Source organism: Amia ocellicauda, chromosome 6, assembly GCF_036373705.1.
Source record: "Amia ocellicauda isolate fAmiCal2 chromosome 6, fAmiCal2.hap1, whole genome shotgun sequence".
Taxonomy (NCBI): Eukaryota; Metazoa; Chordata; class Actinopteri; order Amiiformes; family Amiidae; genus Amia; species Amia ocellicauda.
The window spans coordinates 19,515,794-19,543,085 of record NC_089855.1 but is presented as its reverse complement, the minus strand read 5'-3'; the positions used below and the strand labels follow the sequence as shown (position 1 = coordinate 19,543,085).

Sequence of the window (27,292 nt, the reverse complement as noted above, 5' to 3'; positions counted from 1 at the left end):
AAACAGGATTTTGTGGCGGAAATAGCTGAGGCGGAAATATGATTGTGTGGCGGAAATAGCTGAGGCGGAAATAGCATTGTGTGGCGGAAATAGCTGTGGTGGAAATATGATTGTGTGGCGGAAATAGCTGAGGCGGAAATAGCATTGTGTGGCGGAAATAGCTGTGGTGGAAATATGATTGTGTGGCGGAAATAGCTGTGGTGGAAATATGATTGTGTGGCGGAAATAGCTGTGGTGGAAATATGATTGTGTGGCGGAAATAGCTGTGGTGGAAATATGATTGTGTGGCGGAAATAGCTGTGGTGGAAATATGATTGTGTGGCGGAAATAGCTGTGGTGGAAATATGATTGTGTGGCGGAAATAGCTGTGGTGGAAATATGATTGTGTGGCGGAAATAGCTGTGGTGGAAATATGATTGTGTGGCGGAAATAGCTGTGGTGGAAATATGATTGTGTGGCGGAAATAGCTGTGGTGGAAATATGATTGTGTGGCGGAAATAGCTGTGGTGGAAATATGATTGTGTGGCGGAAATAGCTGTGGTGGAAATATGATTGTGTGGCGGAAATAGCTGTGGTGGAAATATGATTGTGTGGCGGAAATAGCTGTGGTGGAAATATGATTGTGTGGCGGAAATAGCTGTGGTGGAAATATGATTGTGTGGCGGAAATAGCTGTGGTGGAAATATGATTGTGTGGCGGAAATAGCTGTGGTGGAAATATGATTGTGTGGCGGAAATAGCTGTGGTGGAAATATGATTGTGTGGCGGAAATAGCTGTGGTGGAAATGGGATTCTGTGGCGGCAAAGACATGTTGCAAGACACTCGCCCAGTTTCCCATTTCTGCCATTGTAACACATCGCTCTCGGTGTTTGTGGACAATCTCTGCTATGTTTAGTGTCACCATGGCTCCAAAAATCGGAGGACGTGAAACCGAATGCGATTGGGACTAAATTGAACTATATTAATGTGTAAATTAACCATTTAACTAAATTAATAATAATAATAAAAATAAAAATAATAATATACAATAAGATTGTCATACATATTCATTAAAATACTTCAAATACCAATGGTTGTTTCGGGGCACGTTATTTTAAAATACTATACGCTTTTTGTGTTTGTCTGCACAGACGAACACAACAACAACAGCGGCTTGTGGTCGCGTTTTTTCCGCAGTTTTGCACAGATCTGCAGAAATCCTCTGATGCCATTGGTGGAGCAGCGCAGTTCTGCGCTGCACAGACGTGAGCTGTACATGTGCAGTCCGTGTTTGTCGACCTTTTCTCTGCGTGGATCACGCGTGTTTCTGCGAAATTTGGAGGCTGTGACGCAGATCCACGACAAGGATGTCAGATCAGTCGTGTAGTGTGTCTCCTGTACTTAAGCGATCGTGTAGTGCGCTCCTTCACGACGCAAGAGACAAAATTCGGTGCAAAATAGTGGTTAAGTGTGATCTGCGCACTGTTCACAACATCGGGTCGGATTGTAGAAATCGTGTAGTGTGACTCCAGCATAATGGAGCCATGGTGACACTAAACATAGCAGAGATTGTCCACAAACACCGAGAGCGATGTGTTACAATGGCAGAAATGGGAAACTGGGCGAGCGAATTGCAATATGTCTTTGCCGCCACACAATCCTATTTCCTCCACAGGACCCTGTTTCCGCCGCGCGTTTTCTAAATGTCGCTGTTGTTTTCAATGCCGCTGTCATGTTTCAGATGTTTCCACCCCTTTCTCTTCTGTGGTCGCTGCAACTTCCTGTTAACGGGTTTGTTTTGCTTTTGCACTTCTCGGCTTCCGTAGAAAAGTTATTGAATTGTGATTTTGAACATTCAGTTCAAAGTCAAAACAATAATATTCCTGTGAAGACATGAAACACACTGACCTCATATATTTGCCAGTATAGGCCATTGATATCAGGAGGCATGTGTTGGGTTTTTAAATTCTCCTGTAAAGCTAAGCTACTTATTGTTTTGTTATTTATAGTATTTATTGTTGATTGTTCCTTGTTTTAACCTCCTAAACATATGTATCCATCCTTCAATGAGCAGCAAACCTGGTTAATATTGTTCTTGCTATTAATTTATCATGAATGTTACTATGGACATAAATAAAGGTGACTTTTATTAAAGGAAACTTTTAAAATATACTTGATTTATACACACATTTATTTTTTCAGGTATATATTATTTTTGACAGAAACTGAATTTTAATTCAGAACAGATTGTATCATAAATTGATTCCTGATTCACTGGCAATATCATGTAGTAAAGCTGGCATGCATGCACATAATATGCATTCATGCCACTTCACATTTTAACATTTTATTTAGTAGGTATACACCTTGTCAATGTAAAGGATCAGGTCACCCAACTACACAGAGTTTGTTTCTTGCACAGTGACTACATGTACATTTTGCAACAACAGTTTACTGTCCACCACTGATGGGTTTTTAGATGAAGGCCAGTACTAACACAAAAGCACCATCTGTTGGGAGTCACAAATCTGGGAGTGTAACAGAGTAGTCCGAGGAAAATTGTGGTAAAAACATTTAACTGCCCTGAGTTCTGACCTCAATTCCACAGAACTCCTCTAGGGTGGGCTGGGATAGGGAATGGACATGGACATGCTTCTCTCGCTGCACTGCACGAGGACAGGCACAGCATTTCTTTGGCTTCATTTCAAAAGGATTTCAGCAAGCATTATGGCCGTGTATTAAAAATTGTGAAGAAGTGTATTGTGGGATTTGATTGGTGTCTGTAATACACGGACGGTACTATGTGATAAGGCACTAGTTAATAGCATTTGCAGTAGTAGTAGTATTTTATTCATTTTCCACAATGTAAAATATTCCAATTAAAGAATAAGTATATGTATATATAATGTATTATTAAGAATTATTAAAGGAAACTGAACTCCATGTGATAAATGGAAGCTCATTCACACAATAAACAAAGCAAAACTGGAACTTGTTTTTTTCCACTAGATGGCAGCACTGAAGTACCTATTTGTGAGTTGGAATCTTAAGAATGCATTTCACCAAAAAACAAAGTTATTTTAAATGTATTGTAAAACTAACTTATGTGTGCAAATATTATTGAATTCAATAGCACATTGCTGTTAACAATGATCTGCAAAATGTAAGCACAGAGAATATAATTTTTTGAGACAGTTCTGTTCAAACTCACTGTTAGTAACTGAATCATGCCACTCGGTGGCACACACGTGTATGAAAAGTGAATTCTGCTGCTTCTTTCAAATTATCTGCATATTTGTTTGTCATTTCCTCCTTTTAGTTTGAGGTTTCCATCTCCAAATTGATTGTTGTTCATCTTCTGATCATCAAGAAATCATGAGTGAGCGCACACTTCAGTCACACTGCCTTGTGGCACTTATTTTACTGAACCAATGTGCAAAACATTTTTTAATAAGAACCCAGTAAAGACTTGTTTAATCAATCTTGTACCGATAATTTGAGTGTGAAGTTCACTCTTTAAGGTAACGGAAAGTAACTGAAATATATAAAAAAAGTACTTTCCCTTTGGCATTTAGAGCAACAATGAGAAGAAAACATCCCCTTTCAATATCATCATATAAATAATTCAACAAGCAGAGACCTCAAAAACCAATTAAAAGTAATAGAATTTCCCTTCTCACTTTGCTGTAATGGCTCCCTAAAGGCAAGACGAGTAATTAAAGGCAAAGCAAAGCTGACCTTAGCCGGGACAGTCATCCCTTCCAGGCCTTTATTTTCCAAACACAATTATTTGTCATTACTGTTGGGCTGAAAGGGATTGTTGGATTTGGAGGCATTATATTTCAATACCCTCCCTACTTCTCTCCACGAAAAAAACAACATCACTCTCAGAGATCACTTAAATCTTGTGACTTTGCGATCTGATGCTCTCTGATGATCTCCACTAAACCAGGCTGGGTTGTATTCAATTTTACTGTCACCCGAATGTACTTCTATTAAAATGCTCTCCTAATTTTGTGTTGCCTCTACAGGAGAACAGAACAATTAAAATGCAGATTGAGTGGAGTACTCATTCATTGCCAAATACAGTAATTTGCATGCAATTCAGAGATGCACATCAGGCTTTGAAAGATACATTTAAGTTAAATTATAAACCGAAACAGATGCTATTAAACCCCTCTGTGAAGTGATGGTGGAAATGTAACCATTGCACCCCCCGGAATGAGCAGTTACAGTAAGCGTACAGTATCCACACTACTTAAATTAAACTGACATTGAACCATTGAACCCACATGATTCATTCGCAGTACGGTTTCTGAAAGTTGTGTTTCTCCAGGATAATTAACACAAAGTGCACGTCCTCCCTATACAATGCATGGCTGAAAGTCTAATTAAACTTCATGATGAAACCTTATTTTCTTCTGTAGCACTCTGGCTCATTAGACTTCCCCTAATATCCCACTCCAGTGCTCTTTAATGTAACATATTAGACATTTTATGTTATTTCCTTTTAGTTATTATGGGCTACACTACTGTGTGTGGTAGCAGCCAGGGTCTGTGGTTCATATACAGATTAAGAAATGTATACACAACTGTAAAGAGAATAAACGTTTCATTCCATTAAAGATGTTAACATTTTAAGTTAAGGATAAGAATGTATTATTTAATTGGTCTCCGAAATGTGTACACGAGTGTAAGGACCAACAGCATAAAATTAATGAAAAGATTAATAAAATATCTGAAATCCCTCCAGAATTCTTAAGCTTGATATATATATATATATATATATATATATATATATACACATATATATACATATATATTCTGCATAGGCAAGGATACAGATTTCTGGAATTTCAATGATTTATTTATTAGCTAGCCATGTGAGACATTATCCAGCCAGAAGCCATTTTTTATGTTTATCACGACTGCCCTGCTGAGATAGCTGGCACTCTCATTTCTTGATAGTTTTATCTACTGTGCGGTCATTCATTACATATATACTACATTTGTGCTGACAAAGCGTTATGCTAAGGCTCATTGTAAAAACTACAATGGCTCACATGGGAAATGTATTTTTGTCCAATAAAAAATAACAGTGAACAGTTGATTAACTTTAAAACTGATTTATGTTCATCACCCTGGGTATTTAAAACATGAACAATATACCAGTGTTACAAAAGTCTTACATCTCAAATATCATATAATTGTTCTATCTATATACATTATATATACAGTATATATTATACACAGAGGTGTAGAGAAAGAGAACTGTAATTATAAAGAATAAATCAAATACCAGATACATGGAACAACGTAACTGTCATTCTCCTTCACAAGACAAAGGAGGTTTGAAGAACTATATGTAGAATGCTTTATCCCACTTCCTAATACACGTATAACTTCTGTTTTGGTTTTCTCAAGGCGTTACTGCATTGGAAGGTCCAATCTATGCGGTTGGAGGTCATGATGGCTGGAGCTACTTGAACTCTGTAGAAAGGTGGGATCCTCAAAGTCAGCAGTGGACATTTGTTGCAAGTATGTCCACGGCTAGAAGCACTGTTGGCGTGGCATCTTTAAATGGAAAGTAAGTAAATGGGAGCTTTTGCTACTGATATTGTAAACAGCTCACATACAAATGTAGCCATTTTACAAGACAGTGATAAGAAACTGTGTTCATTTTTTAAAACATTAGCTGTGATGAAAAAAAATATAAAAGATAAGAGTTATGATTCTGAAAAATGACTTCGACCACACTTTGAACAGGTTGTATGCAGTTGGTGGCCGCGATGGGAGTTCATGCCTTAGTTCAATGGAGTGCTACGACCCTCACACTAACAAGTGGAACGTCTGTTCACCGATGTCCAAAAGAAGAGGAGGTGTCGGAGTTTCGACGTGCGATGGCTTTCTGTATGCTGTTGGGGGGCACGATGCCCCTGCTTCTAATCAGAGTTCTCATCTCTCCGACTGTGTGGAAAGGTAATGATATAATATCATTAGGTAGATTTAAATTGGGTTTGTGCCAATATGTACATCAAGGAAATCTTGAAATGTATAAGTAGAAAGAAACTCACCAGCAATGCTTTGTCTTCAGCCTTAATTCCGGACTATTTCTCTGCAGATATGACCCAAAAACAGACACATGGACTACTGTGGCACCGTTAAGCCTGCCTCGTGATGCTGTTGGAGTTTGTCTCCTGGGAGATAAGTTGTATGCAGTCGGTGGCTATGATGGGCAAACATACTTGCAAACAATGGAATGTTATGATCCCCAAACAAATGAATGGACAAAGGTAAATCAGGTATATTACTTTAATTGCACTTTTTTTGTTTTTTTTGTTTGTGTAGTTGTTTATTTTGTTCCCTTAAAATGTGTCAAATCCCCATTTAAAAAAAGATTTGTTTCCTCCACCTTTTCAAGTTGATATCTGTATTTCCGACCTCATTTGACTTTCAGTTTTACTGTCACATGTTGGTTAGGATAAAGATTGTAATGTCTAAATTGTAAACCGGGAGAGTTATGAATTACTAAATTTACTAAAATATTAAAAGCTAAAATGAAATTACCAGTTTTTACATGTACATATTGGTTTTGTTATTTTAATAATGAAATGTTCTGCCTGATTCACAATTAGATCATTTTGTTCTCTCGTACAGATGGCATCACTGAACATTGGAAGAGCCGGTGCCTGCGTTGTTGTTATTAAGCAGCCTTGAAATTAATCACCTGAACAAACTATACTGTTTTCATAAGGCTCTTCTGGACAGAAGAAATGTATTTTTTTAAAGGTATCAGAGAGAAGGTAATAAACTGTGATAAATGCAAAACATGATGGTGTACAAATAACTTGTTCAGTCATCATCGGCCTGCAAACAAAAAACAACTGTTAGAATTGTGTAATCAATTAATACATTTTCACTTTTGTATTCATCTCAGTGAGCCTCATCATGGCCAAATAAAAGGTCCATGCTGTATATTGGAATACTCTTGACTCTTAAATAAAACATGTGGCCTGTTTGTGAGACCTGTACGAACTCAATCGATAAGTGTAAAGTGGAAATTATATAATGAAACTAGGGGTACATTTTCCAGTTACAAAGTAATTTAACACATTTATCTAAACCGTGTAACAAAAAATGTATTAATGGACAATTAAATTAGTTCCAATATCAAGACACAAGTAACAAGAAGCTAATGAGTAGTGAAAGGTATTGCTTTAATAAAGACATGTATTTTTCAAGGTTATGATAAAATAATGGGAGGTTGCATTTTTCATCTGATGCAGACATTCAATTCAAAAAAGGCTTACTTCCTTTCTTTAAGGTTCTTCGTGTTACTATAAAATGATGTTCTGGACTAATAGAACTAAAATATTAGTCTAGAAATTAAGTGGATAACCTTATATGGATATATATGGCTGAAAAGCTAGTCATATCTTGTTAATGATGTTATTAAAATTGGATACCATAAGAAAATGAAAATCTAAAATGACACTTTTTTCTTCCTCCATTTACCCAAACCATTATCATTTTCACCTCTCAATCGATTGCTGGATGAAGGCCACCCATGATACTTTCACATCATTCTTTCAGTCTATTCTCATTTTACTCATTCCTGCTGACTTAAATATGGTATATCTTGTGGAAAAAATCCCTGGAGTATGATTCCAAAGTCACACCCCATTCCAAACTATGGATAATAGTTCCTTGGCCAATTTATCTTATAATCCCTGGCATAGTGTATGGTTTCACATTCACAAGCTATGGATCTCTCTCTCTCTCTCTCTCTCTCTCTCTCTCTCTCTCTCTCTCTCTCTCTCTCTCTCTCTCTCTCTCTCTCAACACAGCATTTTTGCAGCTACTGCACCTCTCAGCCTTCCTCTCCTTCCTTTGTTCGCTGCCAAGTCTTTTTATAGGCCTAATTGACTGCACCTGTCTTTGACAACCAGTGAGTTACATGATGTGATTGGGGAGATGATTTTCTGCAGACTGAGGCCCTCTACAGCACTCTGTACTGGTACTGCAGGCCTCATAGGGGAATAGGACTTTGGTCAAATGTGGCCAGTATCTGTATATCACACACTTCACCTCAATATTTTAATATTTTTGAGGAGCTCCAAAATGATGAAATGGTGTACTACAGTATTTATTTACATAATATATTCTGGTTCAGTGTAAAAGGATAATTAATTACTGTACCCATGAACAAGAAAAAAAAAACATTGGTATCTTGAGAATGCCTGCCTATTTTTTGTTTTTCACATAACCATCCCACATTGCAGTCAATACAGCATTGTTCACATTCCTGTGGAAGCCGAAAGGCTTTCACCTCTAACAATGCATACGCCATTTATGACTTCTAAAAGCACATGAACCTAAAGTCCAATTCCAGCCATTTATTCTCAGGAAGGACACAATTCTTGTTTTTTGCTATTTTATTAGTATTATGTATAAACTTTATCATGTTGTGTTCAATGTCTTTATGTTTGTTGTTTTGTTTTTATTATTAAGTGTTTTTTGCTTTTTAAGGCAATGACAATAATAAGCCAGTTTATTCTTTGTTTTTGTTTTGTTTTTGTCAGACAATGAAAAATACAAATATGTAGCAAAGTTAGAAAAAAAATCTGATGAGAATCCTTAAAATAATAAATTCTAAAGAAATGTGAGTTTGAATTGCTGCATCTTCTTTCGTTCTAAATAATTGTCACAATATCAAATAAATATAGACTAGGTAACTTATTTTGCATTCTCATGGATGTAAACTGATATCAGATTAGTCATGATCTGTGATAGACCATTGTTGCTAACGAAAATGCATTTATTTATGTATTTTCTACTTATTAATGTATTTATTTATTTTGTGCAATCCTTCACTGCCAGTACATTTTAATTTTATGGAATTGAAAGCATGTATCTTGTATATTAATATAATAAAGTTGCCTGTTGACTTTAAAACATGCATTTCGAAGTGGCTTTATAATTCAATTTGATAATTTCTGAGACAGACTTTTTTCTTTTGTTTTTCTTTTTTCTTTCAAAAACTGTCAGAGTGCCCACTGTCACAAAATACAACATCAAGATTATACAGAGATTTGACTAATATTTATATTAAAATTTGATGGTATGTGATTTGTAATCTTGGCATTAACTTTTTAAAGGCACATAAATAATTTGTAAAATGGTGTTTGGTATGAAATGACTAGTTAGCTCCATTTGAAGATGAAGGTAGTCACTAAGGGAGATCAGTGCTAGAGGGATGGGTACTGAACATTTTATAACAAAGCCGCCAAGAGGGCCTCAGCAAAAGGTAACAAGTAATACCTGAACCCCAATGATATAACTACACTGTACTCATACTGACAGTCTGTTTTGCTTCTCAAATGATATGTGGGTGAGTGAGAACTCTATGTATTCTTGGCAGAACTGTCTCCTCTGTGGAGCACAGCAAATTGTTGAATCCTTTGCAGTCAATCTGTCCCATGAGCCATACACTCATGAATAATGCACACCTATTTACAATATTCAGAGCCCTTTTCCTTAAAACCGGTCTCGGTGCACTCAAGCCTATTAGTGAAGGTGTACCAACCCTTTCCTCACACCACGATCTGCACCTGCAGTGCTGAGTGTCTTTGGTGCAGCCTGCCAGCTGCCTGCCGTGGGTCCGCACTAGTGCCGGAGGTCCTGTACTATGTGCTCCTGTGAGTTTTAACCTCTTGCATTTCTGCAGGGGCTGCTTCAGTCTCCCTCATGACAGCTTTGGGATTCAGTCCACATACAGTTGGTGTCTACTTGCAACTTGAATGGGAATGTCAGGTTATAGATGTGACCCTGGTTTCCTGAAAGATAAGATAGACACCAATATCCTGGGGTAAGTTGCTTGCCTTCCAAGGATTTGTAAGTGAAATCAGACTATTTTGGCATGAGTTGAGTGGAGTCATATGATTGAGAGGCTATAGACCAGTTTAATGTAAATGTAGCAAGCAACACAAGAAAAGACTATCTTAACTCATCTACAACGCTTGACACTTCAGAGGTCATTTAATGTTTGCAGGAACATTAAAGGGTTAAACCCCAAATTATTCAATTTGGGTGGGTGTAGTAGCTAACTAAATTACGCAGTATACTTAAATTGTACATTCAGCAGCTTTAGACTAGACCAGCAACTGAGCCTGATATTTATTACACAATGTCAAGACTGACTTGCATGATCACTGGTACTGATTACAAATTAGGCTCACAACAGTGAAGTAAATAGTCAATTACACTTGTGGCATACTTTATGGAATAATTAATGTACTGCTAAGGAAGGAGAATGTATTTTATTCAATCAGTGCCACATGACAATGGTGTCTGTGTTTTAATAAAGGGGAATTTTTTTTTTCAGATGCCCTTTGTTTATCCACTGTGCAAACTAAATGCTTTGAAATACTTTAACTGCTTGACTACACCTCTAGCCCAATATAACGCAGTCAGATATTATTCAAATTCAGATATAACGTGTGACGGAACGGGGCTCCGTCCCTTTAAGAAATGTCTGTCCAAGGTAGAAAACTACATGTCCCAGGAGCCCCTGTGGTAGAGACAGGAAGGGGCGGGGCTCTTGGGTATATAAGGGAGCAGGCAGCGAGAATCAGGGCAGTTGGTGGGAGGTTGCAGCTGGGGACAGACATGAGTTGGCAGGAGGCTAAAAAGAGCTATTAGAACCTGTGGTAAGCTGCACATTACCCAGAAGGATATGTACCATCAAACTGCCCAGGTGGATAGTTGGTAAGAGTGTATACTGGCGAGTGAGTATAATCGCCATACCTTTGCTAATAGTCACTTGCATACTAATAATAATAATAAAAATACCCTGTGGCTTGGGGAAGGATAAAAACCTGTTTTGGGAACCTAGGACTGTGGGAATAGTCCACCATTGCAGGACACTAATAATTGAAGAACCTCACGGAAGTTCTAACCTGGGAATTGTCATTCTGCCACCTACTGGGGGGGTTGGGGAGAAAAAGTTTTCCCAAAAGGACTTCCCCTTTGTTTGTGTGGTCTCTTAACAGATGTGGTAATAGAGAGGGAAAGGAAGAAAGTCAGGTAGGCCTGGACAAGGCTAGGCATTTATTGTTTTTGTTTTGTGTTCGATTGTGTGTGTTACAATTAAACTTACCTGGGCAAAAGAGTCCTTTCCACAAAGCCCCTGTCTGGAAGGCTCATTCTTAACTCACCCACTTACCGGTCTGTCGCACATGGTAAAGTGCATTTACAGCATTTTAAAACATTTTTAAATCTCCATTGCATAACAACCTGTCATCTGCAAGTCTTAATTAAAGATTTAATGTTGACAGTTCAAATCCATTTGAAAACTTTACCTTTGTTGGCATCATTTGAACCTTTTCTGTAAGTAAAAACTCCCATGTCCAAAATGTTTTCAAACTTTAACAGTGATCAGTAATTATGGTGGCTGTAATACCTTATAATTAATTACACTGGCTGGCATTGATTGAAATGGACTGAAATCTGAATTGATGATCTAAAAAAAAAAAAAAGTGGGTAAAAATCATTGTGCTGTGACACCTAATTCTCTATAACAAGCCAATGGCATTGCTGGAAATAGGCCACGTGAAGTGCATTGAGATTTTCTAATACTGTTCGAGGTTTAGGTCAAATGATTTTTAATTTGGAGTTTGGCTTGAGTCTACATGGCTGGTAATCTTTGTTATTCATAAAAAAGTATTCAGAATCCTATCTGATCTTGCAATTGGTGCAAGGATGACATAACTCCCTCTTTTATCACAGAGTACTGGTCATGTTCATTCTGTCCTAAAATAATCTGGAAGGATGAAAGACGAAAGAAGAATTATTCTATATCATATTGGAAAAAATAAAGATACACTTTCATGCCACACTGAATTGAACATTGATGAAAACATTTACTGGTGATCAAGTATAAACTACATCTACAGAGAAGTAAGCTTATACACCAATTGTTGCAGTTAAAGAAAGGAGATACAATTTAATCATTGTAGATAAGATTTATTTGTTGCATACACCATGGTAGTAAGATTGTTTTTTGCGGACTATTAATACTGGAAATGCTTGAGTTTTTGGCTCCAGAGGGTTGCTTTATATCAGGGTAGAAGTGTACTTGGAATTATGCCATTTGGAAAGTGGCTTCTGAAAAACACATAAATCTTGATGAGAAAAGCAGAGAGAGACACCGTACAGGCCCACGAGTCACTCACCAGATATGATATCAGTAGGGTTCCTTAGTTTCCATGATAAAAAAATCTAAATTCTCATATTAAATAAATTGAAAATCTGAGATTATAATATAATGTTAAAATTAAACATTCCTAGCAAGAATATACACAAACACAGTATTGGCTTTTTTTTTTATCAAACCTTAACCATTTTAATCAAGGTTGGAGCCCATAGAGAAGGCTGCATTATTTTAATTTGTATTGTAAAATGTATTTTTAGACACAGAAAATAACTCCAAGTTTATTTACTTATGAAGTATATCTAGGCACTGATCACAAGAGGATCACTTAGTGGTAAGGTAAATATTCAAAATACATGTATCAGCAATGTTCATAGATTTAAAAAAATCAATAGCAAAAAACAAAGTGCCTGAATTTCTCTGCCAAACTGTTTTTCTGCAGGAAATGCATTTCTAGGAACCTTGGAGATCAAGTAATCATTTTTTTGTCTTTCGCCTCTCTCTGACCTGAGCTCTCCTCTGCTTCAACGTCACAAACCCACTATGGGCACCCTTGACCTCTTCCCCTCTTGCCTCCACCAGGCAACTGCTTCTGATCGACTTGCTTTCATCTCCTCCCTCCTCACCTCCTCAGTCCTCTCTGGCTGTTTCACCTCTGCTTTCACACAAGCTTATGTGATTCCTCTCCTCCTTGATCTCTTTGCTGCCTTTGACACTGTCAGACACTCCATCCTCCCCTCCTCCATTGCTCACCTTGCAATCTCTAGCAATCTCACCTAGATTTCCTCTTACCTCGTACCTACCGTTGTCTCGACCAGACCGCACTGAGCTACCTTCAGACCCTCATCTCTCCTTACACTCCCTCCAGACCTCCCCTGTCCTCTTGTGTCAAAGGACTAACTTTGTCCCCTCTCCTGTCCCCTTCCTCCAGAGCCAACTCCTTTTCAACCCTGGCCCCTAAGTGGTGAAATGACCCTTCCACTGAGGTCAGGACCACACAGTCACTTTTATTAAAGACACATCTGTTCAGACTGTATTTCTTATATAGCAGCTTATGGTCCTGAGCTGTTTAGCATTCTTGTAATTTTGCACTTTCTACAACTGCTTCCTTATGCTCCTGCTTACTTATACATTATTAGAGCTCCTCCCTCCCCTCCCTTTAGCACACGCCTGTGCCTTCACTGCATCATCTTCTTGACCTGGGATGTATGCTTTGTATGTTATATTAACTGTACTTCTGCATTTTTATCATTCTTACATTCTTGTACTTACGCTTCAATTGAATTTGGGATTGAACTGAATTTGTGCACTTTATGTAAATCCTGTGTAAACTGTAAATCACCCTGGATAAGGGAGTGTGCACATTTTGGCTTTTCTTGTTTAAAGGGGTGACGTTGCACTACCACATATCTCCTCCCCCGGAAATTCCCAATCTGAGCTGAAGCCTGGACTGCAACTGTGCAGCTGTACTGCCAGCGCCTATACCTGACCTGTAAACTGTATAATACTACATTATTACAGCGTAATGAAACGAACAAAACACTGTTAAGTTCATATGGATTCTTGCAGCCTATATTTATTGGATTCCTTTAAAAAAACATGGTGAAATCAATGTCCTATATATGACAAACTTACACTTACTTAACTTTCTGCTCAGCTGGGAGAAACTTTCTAAAATATGGATGTTGAAGAAGCATTTAAAGTCGTTGGGGAAATGGGTATTTATCAAATGTACCTGTGTTTTCTGCTAGCGTTTCTGTTAATGGTAAGTACGTTATTAACTCGACTTATCTACTGAAACGCAGTGATGAATAAGTGATGTGAAAAACTGTGATCCGTGGCAGGGAAGCAAAACGTGTCCAGTCATGCAAATATTGTTATTGGACTTCTTACGTATACTATTTTCCACTAAAGTGATATTTAACAGCTGATATTTTGACATGGCTTCACCCTGACTTATTTGATGTATTGTTAAAACAGCTGTACATTCTAGAACAGAAACTCTTTCTACAGAGAAATGAAGGGGCTTGTTCGGCAGTTGTCTGAAACCTTTGTAAAATTATATTTGTCACATTATTGCTCACCCAAAGTCAGAGAAAAAAAAAAATGTGATTGCAATTTATACTGTAGATTCGTGTCATGTGATGTTAAGATGGAATTAATACCGTATTCTAGGAGATGGTACAACTTTTCCTAATTTGCACAAGGGCAATGGCAGCATAATTGTTTTCTTATGCTTATAAGTATTATTATTATTTAGTCAAAAGTAAAACAAATTACAAAAAATAACCAAGGTAAATAGAGACTTATGTTACCACACAGAATTAATGCTATCACAGTCGTTATAAACATAATAAACCTTATAAATAGGGCAAAGCCAGAGGACAGATTTTGTTTCATGGGATGCAATTTCAATGAGGAAAGGAAAGAAAGTGCTATTGAACTGATTTTATAATCCTTAAACATCCAATTAATTTATAATAATACAAATGGTAGTGGTTACCCACAAATTCTGATTATTATATAATTTGCTCCTGTGCTTCCATGTGCTATTGTTGTGAAAATGTTATTTTATTTTTTTACTACAGCTTTATGTTGCCGCAGAAGCTGTCCTTCTTACCCTGGTGGGGTTATCACCTGCGTTTCAGTGGGATCTCCAAGGGCTGTTGGCCAATTCCAGCCTAGCCAATGTATCTTCCATGGAGGAGGGTCAGGTATTGAAACACTGGCTGCATGAGGCAAACCAAAGTGAAATACACAGACATCTGCAGTTCAGTAATCGCTACTCTTCCGTTATCTCTGAGGTAATTGTGCTACTTTGAAAGTATTGTTTGCCTTTGGTTTTCAATTCTTCTGTTTTAGTTTCGGTTGAAGAATCAACAGTCATACACTGGTGGTTAATTGACAGAGAATATGAATGACTCTGATGCTTTCTATCTTTTTTTGGGGGGGGGGGGTCAGCTTTCTGCTTAAGTATTAGATCATAATCTTGTGTTTTCTACATGCATATTCCTTTTCTCTCTCAATCCCACTTACAGTTTTTATCCATGTAGCATTCCGTCTGCTTGAGTAAAGGAGAAAAATCAATTGCAAGCAAAAGCAAACCAAGCTAACTCCTTTAGAAACTGTTATTGATAAGCCCAGGTTCACATCCATGATATGCAATCCCATTTACTGGATGTCTGAAGTCTAAGTCCCAAAGGCAAGAATTAGTTCAAGAAGACATAACTCACATGGTGCCACATTGCTGCAGTATTTTTGCAAAATAATGAGTGTTCTCACATTTGTAGCTGTAGCAAGTGAACACATAATTATCTTTGTCCATTATTGGTAACGCAGTCACATTGCCAAGATTTGCAATCGTTGAGAATCCAAGTCTTCTTGACATTTATTTAGCTTTTAAGTTGTAACTTTTCGTATATGTTCTTATGCTCTTATAATGTATGTGAGAGTCACTTCCATCAATTATTTATTTTATTTATCGTTTAGTAAAACAATAAATAAATACATAAAACTGAATACAAAATAACTCTAAGCTCTGTGTTCCAGTGGTACTTGGTAGGAGATGCAGAATATGAAGTTTCAATGGCAAACTCCTTATACTTCGGTGGTGTGCTAATAGGGGCTGTCACCTTTGGGCAACTTTCTGACATCTATGGAAGAAAGAAAATCTACCTTATAGGTAAAATATTAAGATTTTAAAGTCTTATGACCTCTTAATAACAATATATAATGCTATATTTTATAAAATGGTCAGACAATACAGGTGAGACCATAGCAACAAGGGATACTAAGTAAAATTAATATAATATATAAATTAAAATGCAAAATGTGTACAATAAATACTGTGGCGTGCTGGTTCATCTTTAGTAACAGCTTCATCATTTAAAATAGTCTTGATTCTTAAAGACCAAATGACAGAAAAACGGTTATCTATAATGTAAGAGAGAGTAATATTACAAACATGCCATTCTGTGTGCATTTAGAGCGTCGGGAACTGTGTGCTTTAAGATTGTTTTTGTGTTTCTCAAAGGCTTGGCGTTTGACACCGTTTTTGCTGTTGCCACGGCACTTGTGCCTACATATCAACTATTTGCGGTCTCCCGGTTCCTGGTGGGGATCATGAATGGAGGATGTTCATTGGTTGCTTTTGTTTTGCTAAATGAATATGTGGGTACATCCTACTGGTCTCTCACAGGTACATTTGACATTTTTCTATTTTGTCCATTTTATTTCCTATTCTGGGGTTCATTTATGGATGTCATTCACTCCAGAGTCTCTCAAAGCTTTAGCGTACTGTGATATGTAGTTTGAATATTTTGTTATGTTTTGCAGCATTGGGCCAACCCAAAATGTACAGCATTACACAGTAGTTGTGTGTCTCTTCACAGTGCTGTAGTATTTCCAAGTCCAATGGTAACCACACACTATACAACTATACAGTCTTGTTTTAGTTGTCAATCAAATGTTTTAACCACAGCATAATTGCAGTGCTAGTAATGTACAGATACAAATGTTTGATATCTCATGTTTCTAAGCTACAGGTAAGCATTGATTTATAGTCAACTTAAAAGCCATTATTTAAAGCAATATATTTTTAAGTATGAAACACAAACCTTATGAGACATTTCCAGGTTGTAACAGATTTGTAAAACATTGTTGTTTGTCTTATATTTGCAGGAACTCTAGGCAGTTTTTCCTTTGGTGTTGGAATAATTGTCTATGCTGCCATTGGTTATTTTATCCAGTCCTGGAGGTGGCTAGCATTTGTAGCTAATGTGCTAGCAGTGCTAGTGTTTTTTCTGTCATTGTAAGTTATATTTTTAAAAATTCAACCAGAGAAGGATTTTCATACACGAGGGTATATAGCTACACTGAATTAGTTTGCCATAACAGAATCATACATGACTGTCCAATATTTAAAAGTAATTCTGTACAACAGGGCTTGTGTCACTACTATGAGTTTACGGGCTGTGCTATAAGTTTAAGTCTCTCTCGATGTGTCTTTTTTTTTATATTAGTTGTAATATTTCATAACAGACTGCATAGGGTATCTATGCATGTTCAGAATCCCAAATAACCATTTTGATTCCATAGATAAGCATTGTTTTATGGTTATGCAGTGGGTTCTTTAGCTTTTGCTGCTGTTTGATTAATGCACTCAATGTTATATTTTCAGATTCATTCCAGAATCTCCACGCTGGCTTTACTCTCGAAGTCGAATCAGTGAAGCTGAAAAGGTCCTCTCCTTGATCAGCAGACGAAACAAAAACTCAAAGTCCTTAATTTCTTTATCAGCCCCACCGATAGCCAAGAACAGGCAGAAAGCCAGTTCCCTGGACCTGTTCCGACACAGAGTCCTCCTCAAGCGTAGCCTGGTCATGATGTATGCATGGTATGTTAAATCTAGGTTAAGCAAATAGAGTACTGCTTGTTCAAAGCTTATTTGACCAGAATTTACGTTCCCATACTTTGTTTGCCATTTCGCCATCATTGTATGCAAGAGGTTGTTCACAATAAAAACTCCAAAGATTAAATAGTCTTTAATAGTAGACAGCTCTTGCCATACATATGGATGTCTTTCCATTTTTTAAGAGTGTTAAAGTTTGAGGAGGGAGAATGTATTCAAAGCATACACTGAAAATGAAATGTAAAACCAGACTTTTAAAATCTTAAGTGAACTCCACATGATTCCTAAAGCAAGTTGGATATTTGTTATTTTTTCAAAAGGACTATAGAGATAGAGATTTTTGAAACCTTATGACCCTAATCTTCAATGGTCACTGATTTTCTCGCATTTGACTATTTTGGATAATCGAGTCAAATTCTTTGCCATTTTTCTGGGAATCAACCCAACTGCTGCACTTAATGTGTAACTTACTGTACAGACACTTTTATTCAGGTTTAACTTTTCATTCATATTTTTGCCTTTTACCAGCATAGTGTTAGGGTAGTAGATATTGTTAATGAGAATAGTGGAATTTAGAAAGTCCCTCAAAGTACTTTTGGATGTCATATTGAATGCAGGGACATTGCAAGGCTAATCAAGTGCATTTCTTTTTGTATTGGTCTGTGTCTGACTCACAGTGAACTTAATTAATCTCCAAGTCTTTAAAACTGAATTCTCAAGAATAATATAACTTAAAAAGAAACAGGTTTTCATGACATTTCTCATCTCTATGTTAGGTTTGTGTGCAGTCTTGTCTACTATGGTCTTACATTGAATGCTGGGAACATGGATGGAAATGTCTATGTCAATTTGGGCCTTTCAGGAGTTGCAGAACTGCCTTCTTCCCCAATTAGTTTTTACTTAATTAATCGCAAATGGTAAGTTATACTTTGGTTATGTATGTATATTGACCCTTTAATAAAACAGATGAAAATAATATAATGGCGTTTTATTGAGCATTCAATAGGTAATATATATTAATATACATATAATTTTATATTATAATAGTATATCTATATACTACAGACATACTATTATTAGCTTTACATGAAGTAGACATTTTAAAGCCAAGCTAGTCAACAAATATTTTTCAATAAATCTGATATAAATTGTTATAACTGTTAAGTCTTATGAAGCTATTTTTATAGGTTTTGAGGCAAGCACTCTGCCTCATTCTGCAACTATCCCTCCTGAATACTAAATCTTGTGATGATAGGTTGTTGTGAGGTAGTAATGGTTCTAACAATATTTCAGTATACCAACTTCCTTGGAGTTATGGTAAAAGTCATATTAAGAATATTATTTTCAAGGGAGTAACTGAAGTAAAATGCCAACAAAATATATTAGTGTTTATTAGTTCTTTATTCCTTTACACTGGCTGGCTATGCGCCCGCACAAACATATAAAATCAACATACTACTGCGCAAAGTGCTAATCTGTTTGACCCTATAGTTATTGGTGTATTATTATTATTATTATTTTTTCTTTGTAGGTGTGGACGAAGGAGGTCCTTATCAGGATTTTTTTTCTTGGGAGGGATAGCTTGTGTCGTAATAGCATGTGTGCCAGAAAAACAAGGTATCGTAATTCAACACCAATGTGTAGAAACCTTCAGCTAATACATTGAGCCTTTGAGGAGGCATGTATAACCTGAGACTATCCCATTCCACATTTTAAAATGCTTGTCTCTTTTTGTGTAGGAACTGGACTGTTTGCAATTGTTAACAAAATGACTCTTTCACTGCTGGGCAAGATGGCTATCAGTGCAGCCTTCAGCATTGTGTACATTTACTCTTCTGAGCTCTACCCAACAGTAGTCAGGTACTGTGAGAGTGGTTTCTATAATGCATTGTACATTTAAAAAAAGTGTGTGTGTATATATTATATATATATATATTATGTGTGTGTGTATATATATATATATATATATATATATATATATATACACATACATACATATATACACACACACACACACACATTATATATATATATATATATTATATACACACACACACTCACCTAAAGGATTACTAGGAACACCTGTTCAATTTCTCATTAATGCAATTATCTAACCAACCAATCACATGGCAGTTGCTTCAATGCATTTAGGGGTGTGGTCCTGGTCAAGACAATCTCCTGAACTCCAAACTGAATGTCTGAATGGGAAAGAAAGGTGATTTAAGCAATTTTGAGCGTGGCATGGTTGTTGGTGCCAGACGGGCCGGTCTGAGTATTTCACAGTCTGCTCAGTTACTGGGATTTTCACGCACAACCATTTCTAGGGTTTACAAAGAATGGTGTGAAAAGGGAAAAACATCCAGTATGCGGCAGTCCTGTGGGCGAAAATGCCTTGTTGATGCTAGAGGTCAGAGGAGAATGGGCCGACTGATTCAAGCTGATAGAAGAGCAACTTTGACTGAAATACCCACCCGTTACAACCGAGGTATGCAGCAAAGCATTTGTGAAGCCACAACACGTACAACCTTGAGGCGGATGGGCTACAACAGCAGAACACACCACTGGGTACCACTCATCTCCACTACAAATAGGAAAAAGAGGCTACAATTTGCACAAGCTCACCAAAATTGGACAGTTGAAGACTGGAAAAATGTTGCCTGGTCTGATGAGTCTCGATTTCTGTTGAGACATTCAGATGGTAGAGTCAGAATTTGGCGTAAACAGAATGAGAACATGGATCCATCATGCCTTGTTACCACTGTGCAGGCTGGTGGTGGTGGTGTAATGGTGTGGGGGATGTTTTCTTGGCACACTTTAGGCCCCTTAGTGCCAATTGGGCATCGTTTAAATGCCACGGCCTACCTGAGCATTGTTTCTGACCATGTCCATCCCTTTATGACCACCATGTACCCATCCTCTGATGGCTACTTCCAGCAGGATAATGCACCATGTCACAAAGGTCGAATCATTTCAAATTGGTTTCTTGAACATGACAATGAGTTCACTGTACTAAACTGGCCCCCACAGTCACCAGATCTCAACCCAATAGAGCATCTTTGGGATGTGGTGGAACGGGAGCTTCGTGCCCTGGATGTGCATCCCACAAATCTCCATCAACTGCAAGATGCTATCCTATCAATATGGGCCAACATTTCTAAAGAATGCTTTCAGCACCTTGTTGAATCAATGCCACGTAGAATTAAGGCAGTTCTGAAGGCGAAAGGGGGTCAAACACAGTATTAGTATGGTGTTCCTAATAATCCTTTAGGTGAGTGTATATACATATATATATTTCTTTTATTATACATTTATTTCTTATCGAGAGAGAGCTTATATGTAATTGTATGTTCTGCAATGTTCATTTTAATGTGTATTCTTTCCACTAGAGGGTGACAAACCTATAGCTAAGACTTTGTCATTTGCTGTGGTTTTACAGAGGAGCTTTTTGTAAGAGGACTGGCTAATGTGATGCAGATGGTCAGGCCCGTGTTTCAGCAATTAACTACAACTAATGTACTGTTGAGAAACAATGTGTTATTATTTTGTATTTGTTTGTTTCTGTTAAATGTGAGTAATGCACACAACTAATGTTAGGCCTAGGATTGTTGTAAGCCTGCATTGTGTACTTGTATGACTGTCATTTTATGTGTCTTATGAAGTGAAACAGTTGTGAAGCTGACAGGTGTTTTTATGTGGAGTCATTATATCAACTGAAACCATCTATAAAAGGAATTGATGGTACTGATGTACTGTACATCTATCTATGTACTTTATCACCCCTAAATGCATTTTTTGCAATAGACTAAAATATTAGATTTTGGGGTGTCATCACCATTACAGATTAAATTAGAGGAACATTTTATATATTAACTTTTGTGAATTACGCACACCATATTATTGTATGAACTTCCATTACAAAAATAAAATCCTATTAAAAATACCTTTATGATTTACATTCGGTAGGAGCTAATGTAATTATGTGTGGTTTTAAGATTTAAGTTAACCAGTGTTACTCAAAATGTTATTAACTCAGGCTTTTGTTAATCCTTTCCAGGAACGCTGGCATGGGAGTGTGCTCCATGGCATCACGGTTAGGAGGCATACTGGCGCCCTTCATCCCGTCTTTGGTCAGTATGAAACCTGAAAGGGACTTTTTTTTATATACATATATAAGTAAATTTCATTTATTATATTTTGCATTCAATTTAATGTTTCTTGTTTTTGTAAGTGACATACTTATCCTAGCTACCGGTCCAAAATAAGTCATTTCTGGAAGGAAGATTGTAGTGACATTGTCAGTCTTTCATCTTTCTAGAAATTGATACAGTGGGCCCTGCCTTTTATTGTGTTTGGGACTGCTGGTCTGTCGGCAGGGGTTCTGACACTGTTGCTGCCTGAAACCCTCTTGAAGACCCTGCCAGAGACCCTCTCAGACTTGGAACAAGACTCTCCTGATGTTGGTTACCGAAGACTTGGAGATGAAGATTTGTTACTGGAGCCAATTTGCAGAGATTCGGTAAGATGTTTTCATGCTGATTATTATTATTATTATTGTTATTATTTTTTGGGGTTTGTTTTTAAAAGGCGTAAGTTCTGTTCAGCTATGTTTTCTAGTGACTGTTTGTGCCAGAGTCCCATGACATGCTTAGGAAATAGATATATGGGTTAGTGTAGCCACTGCCTTGTTTGTGTGACATTTAGAAATGTTATGGTGCCACTTATGAAACAAAGGACCTCCACAGGATTCCAGTTACAGGTATTGAAAAGGTGAAGACCGCTCCCACGGAGATTGGTTACATCTAGTGGATAACATTAAGCTCTAATTCATTTTCCATTAGTTAATATGTATCCATGTGCAGACTACATACTGTTCTGGTTCCGCTTCCTATACGCTATTAACAAAAACAGAATGTCAAGTTTGTTGTCTTTTCTGTGAAATAACATCTGTCACTGCACTGCAGCTACAAAACAGGTCTGTTAATGTCATCAACAAGCTCCCCAGTGTCCTCTGCAGAGCAGGAAGAATCCAATTCAACAAGGAAAATAACTTTGCCAGTATTTATGATCTCAAATGAAAAACTGCTCACCAGTTAGCACCATCAATGATTCTGACCAAACAGAATTTAAAAATAGAACTTGCAATTCGTAACCAGGTATTTATTTTGTGTACCATAGGCATAGTTATAATTATTTTTTTTGAAGTTAACACATTAACCTATTTCACAGTGCTCCCAATGCTGTTGCACTTATGATAAATGCCCATATTATTTGCAAAAGTCTAAGAAGGAAATAGTTAAAGTTGACTTGGATAGATTTTGAAAGTTTCTATTTGATAAAAGATTTTATATACTAGAGAGGGAATGTGAATCCTCTACACAGCACTGCAAACAGGCCACTGGCCTTTTACTGCTGGGATTTAGTAGGAGGTTCTTGGTTCTCATCAGAAATCTGTGTTTTCGGGTTGTTTGTATTTAATCCTATGACTCTTGGCAAGTCAACAAAATAAATAGATACAACATGAATATACATAAATATTATTCTAAAAACACGAAATGTGCGGGGAAAAAAAAGTGTTGTGAGTGTCTGGTATTATTACAGCTTATCTAACTGATTGTTCTCCGCAGGCAGCCCACAGCGAGTGGCAGGAGGATGAGGATGAGTTCCTCAATGCAGCTGAACAAACACAAATGATGTGAAAGAGAAGAGTGGAAAGGTCAAGAATCGGTCTGCTCTGGGCTAGCAGGGCTCGCAGCACCCTGGCCCTGCAGGCGATGCCACGGTGCAGCCTGACTGAGGGACACAGAGCCAGAGAGCTGCTGGGAGCACAAACAGCTGTCTTCTTATGATACATTTTAGAACAGCCCTATAACTCTATTAATATGTCACCACAAAGTGGATAGAGAGCAGAAGATCACAAAAATATTCCTATGAATACTTACCACTTGTGTTTAGCCTTCGTGCACTGCGCAGTTGGCGCGCCTTTCTCAAATTCTGTTTACTCTTCTGGAGAAGCAGGCTCGGCCGACGTGACTTGCTTGTTGTCCATTGGCATAAATCAAATATATTTTACAACGTACCCTCCCTTTCCGTAATTGCTTCTGAAAATGCTGCAGCCACTGCTTTATTTTTTCAGCACTTCCAAATGTCACAGCCGCTGCTTTATTTTTTCAGCACTTCCAAATTTTCAGCATTTGCACTTCAGGGCCACTGTAGTCTGGGGTTCTTTAGGGCAAGATATACAGATTGTTGGATAAGGGATAATATGCAAAGGATGCTAAATTGTGAACAGACAGAATACAATTTTAAAAAGTGGTTTGGAAATACTTTTTTGAGAAACACTGACATTTTTTTTGAACAGGGTTGGGATCAATTCTAGTTTTTCCATTTCAGTTCCATTTGTAATGCACTTTTCAATTTAATTCCAATTCCAGTGGAGCCTATAAGTGAAATTTGGAATGGGTCTGGAAAGGGAATTGTAATTGAAAAACTGTAATTGACCTCAACCCTGTTTTTGTAATTTTAATATCCTCCCAATTTGGAATCCACAATTGTTAATCTACATGGCTCGCTGCTATGACTTTTGAAATAATGCAGGAGACATGTAGACTGCTTGTACACACCCTCCAAAACATGCACTTCCAAGCCATCTGCTGCTTCTCAGATTTCAGTGCAAACAGAAGAGGTACCACATCATAGAGTGGACCAGTGTAGATCTCACTGCTAACGCTGAACCCATAAGACAAAGGAGTAGCTGTTGTACAGCAAGCTGAGAACCCATCCGACTCACCTCAACACCTGTCCAATTGCAAGCCATCCCATAGGGAAGTGGGTACATATCAGCAAAGAGGCTCATAGGAGAGACACACAGAGATCTACCCCTTTATAAATGTTAGAAGCATCTTCTGACAATCTACATTATAGATTTTATTAGTAGTTTGGTTTAATTTCTGATTAATGGTGCAGTTCATTGTTTGATAAAGAAATAATGTAAACTATTACAACATGAAGGCAGTAAAATATCTAATGTAGATGGTCATAATGTGGTTCAGAGTTCTGTGGATTGGACTTTGACTGAAACCAACTAGTCAGTTGGAAACAAAGCCATTTTCAGGTCCTCTTACAATGAGCAAATTATTAACAGGCTCCTCCCTGTTTGGATTGATATCGAACAAGTTCAAACCTGTTTAAAGGGGTTATATTCAGAAATCCCTTTAGTGTCCCTCTGTGAAAGGGACAGGAAAAAAGATATCAGTTCTGGTTTGGGATAATAAAACCTACAGTGCTTTTGTTCGTTATTGACCTGTACATACATACCATCTGAAGGACAACCATTCGAGTCTGACCTTTACCACCTTATCTTATGTAATTATGCAAAACTAAACCGGGTTTAATTTTAAAGTCCGATCAATTATTGGCACTTACGTTTGAGATCAAGTCAGTCTTTAGCAGAATCCGCTAAGTTTACAGGGAAACCAAATGTACTATTGTATAACATGGAAAAATAATTTAAAAATTACTCACTCCTCAATGTCCATACTTGAAGTTATGCAAGAGTTGAGTGTTATATAGGGCCTGTCTACACTGCATAACTGATCTTGAGACTTAGCTTACACAATAAATATTTATAATAAGTGTAGTAATGCAATCAGTACTAAGTGCAATAGCATACCATGTGACTTCCCTGTCCAATATATTATAAATACTACAACTTTTATTTTTATGTATGGTGAGTTTACTTCCCTGTTGCACAATATTTGGAATGCCTATGCGCCAAACATAACCCAAATGAGTTCGCCATCCACACCTCTGATTAACTGCATTTCTTGATACAATTTAACTTAGAACCGCACTGTAGACTACCCCATGAGGGAATTTGGGGCCTGTTCTCAAGGAAAGAATAACAATTTTCGGTAGTACAGACACAACTGTACTTGGCTCTTTTAGGTCAGTTAAAAACAAATATGGTTTACATGCATATTGTCGACAGGGCCTAAGATAAAGGTGCTTTCTATTCTGTGTACACTGTCTGGTACTTTTACTATCATAATCAATTATATTGTTTCAGAAAGATCAATTCAAGAACCAGGTACAAAACCTCATAGTTTACACAATACAATGAGTAAACAAGAAAACACGGGTAACGTTAATGTTAATGTCTTTACCATTTGCTGCTACAAGATAACCATTAACATATGTCTGAGGCATTATTCTGAATCTGTAATGTAACATGTTTCTGTCACTTTTGTATTTTAGTATAAGGTGATTGTTTTCAATTTTGTTTTGGATATTATCATTTCTTGCAACTTTACTGGTGGGAACATCTGAATAATATAAAATGTAAAGGTATTTATGTAGAATTCATGAAAAAACTTATCCAGTTTTTGCTAAAGGAAAACACTTTCAATCTTTATAAATGTTGATTTGTCAAGTTGTTATAATTATTAATTGACATAAATTAATTGCACCAAAAGTTTTATTGTATTATTTGGAACATAAACAGAAAGTATAGCAAATTATTCAGTATCCTTTCATCCCTGACACATTTAGAGGATCAAAAGTGAAATTAAAGATTATTAAATCTGACCTTTGTTCATCTCATAAGAACATAAAATGTGTTCTAGCTTTTTTTTTTCGTGCACTCAATGTTGGATGTTCAAGTCAGCATTTACGTAAACATAAAATGTTTTCCATTTATAGTAATATTTTAAATATAATAACTTTTAAGATTTGTCTACTAAAATTAGAATTTCAAGATTGATGAGGGAAATGTATTTAATCATTTAAGCACAAGTATTAAGTATTATAAGTATTACAAATATAAGAGCTTTCATGTGATTGATGATCATCAGAATGTAATACAATCCTTGAGCTCATGCTTTATAGGGTTTCCTTAATTCAAACAAATTTACATCAGCGAAAACATATTTCTCAAAGATTCAGAAGTGGAGGTGAATAATGAAAATTAAAAGTAAGAACCAAACATGTAACCCTTTGTGTAAGAGAAAAAACACTCATCTCATTGTTGATGTGAATCAAATCTTTCAGTACTTTTAAAAACAGATTGACAGCTACCCTTCCCCTGGATTTATTGAAATCATTGTTACAAGTCTTAATTTTTCTTTTTCCTCTGACTTGTCTGTCTCCTGTTCTTACGGGATCATACTTAGCACTGTCCACTTTTGATTGTTTCTTTCTGTCACACTTGTTCTGTGTGTGTGAGTTGTGCGTTTTCATGCCCTGCCGTGCTGCTGAGTGTTGATTGTGTGCACAGGCCCCTAAGGAGCTTGAACCTATACCTAAGTGGTACTAGGCTAGCATATGATGAAGCACCACCAAATGTCTGTCTTGCAGGGTGAATGGTCTACCACCCTGGACCTCAAGGATGCCTACCTCACATCCTCATTCATTCCGAGGGTACAGGAAATATTTAACTTTATATTTAACAAAATACTTCAAGGCCTGCCTGTTGAGGTGTCACTTATTCTATTGTATGGTTGCCACCACTTGCAGCAGAAAGGAATCAGAAAGCTCAATGGTTTGGATAACTTTACTCAACTGCTACCTGTTGTGGAGCCAAGCTAAGGTCCATACGGTGCTGTTAGTGAAATGGTTGGGCCTCATGCTGAGGTCCTCCACTACCCTACACAAGTTTGAGGTGAAAGACAGTAGTGCTGTTGGGAGGCAGGTCTCGA

At 37.1% G+C, this 27,292-nt stretch overlaps 2 protein-coding genes across 3 annotated transcripts in view; both read left to right on the top strand.

Annotated features, from left to right (window-relative positions):
* Window positions 1-8,870, top strand: part of LOC136751846 (kelch-like protein 1) — a 45,903-nt gene extending 37,033 nt beyond the window's left edge. Inside the window, exons 8-11 of the mRNA XM_066707605.1 lie at window positions 5,404-5,566; window positions 5,746-5,958; window positions 6,101-6,272; window positions 6,637-8,870. Coding sequence (XP_066563702.1) covers window positions 5,404-5,566; window positions 5,746-5,958; window positions 6,101-6,272; window positions 6,637-6,696 — 608 coding nt within the window. The 3' untranslated portion in view covers window positions 6,697-8,870. The remainder of the gene's footprint in view (window positions 1-5,403; window positions 5,567-5,745; window positions 5,959-6,100; window positions 6,273-6,636) is intronic.
* A 4,753-nt stretch (window positions 8,871-13,623) lies between these two features.
* LOC136751177 (solute carrier family 22 member 15) lies at window positions 13,624-26,659 on the top strand. Of its 2 annotated transcripts, none has more exons than XM_066706553.1 (12): window positions 13,624-13,955; window positions 14,779-14,994; window positions 15,740-15,872; window positions 16,224-16,388; window positions 16,871-17,000; window positions 17,370-17,585; window positions 18,377-18,517; window positions 19,132-19,217; window positions 19,340-19,460; window positions 21,655-21,727; window positions 21,916-22,116; window positions 23,229-26,659. In XM_066706553.1, exons 1-12 carry the CDS (start codon window positions 13,869-13,871, stop codon window positions 23,289-23,291), a joined length of 1,632 nt encoding a protein of 543 aa, XP_066562650.1. In that variant the 5' UTR covers window positions 13,624-13,868; the 3' UTR covers window positions 23,292-26,659. The 2 variants fall into 2 exon arrangements, with proteins under 2 accessions (XP_066562650.1, XP_066562649.1); XM_066706552.1 differs by having other exon boundaries at window positions 23,225-26,657.
* The last annotated feature ends 633 nt before the right edge of the window (window positions 26,660-27,292 follow it).

What these genes read in the sequence shown, in the direction of transcription:
- LOC136751177 (XM_066706552.1), top strand. Translation starts at nt 13,869, where the DNA reads ATGGATGTTGAAGAAGCATTTAAAGTCGTTGGGGAAATGGGTATTTAT. An exon ending in ACTCTTCCGTTATCTCTGAG is followed by an intron (nt 14,995 to 15,739) that starts GTAATTGTGCTA and finishes TCTGTGTTCCAG; the next exon opens with TGGTACTTGGTAGGAGATGC. An exon ending in ATGTGTGCCAGAAAAACAAG is followed by an intron (nt 19,218 to 19,339) that starts GTATCGTAATTC and finishes CTTTTTGTGTAG; the next exon opens with GAACTGGACTGTTTGCAATT.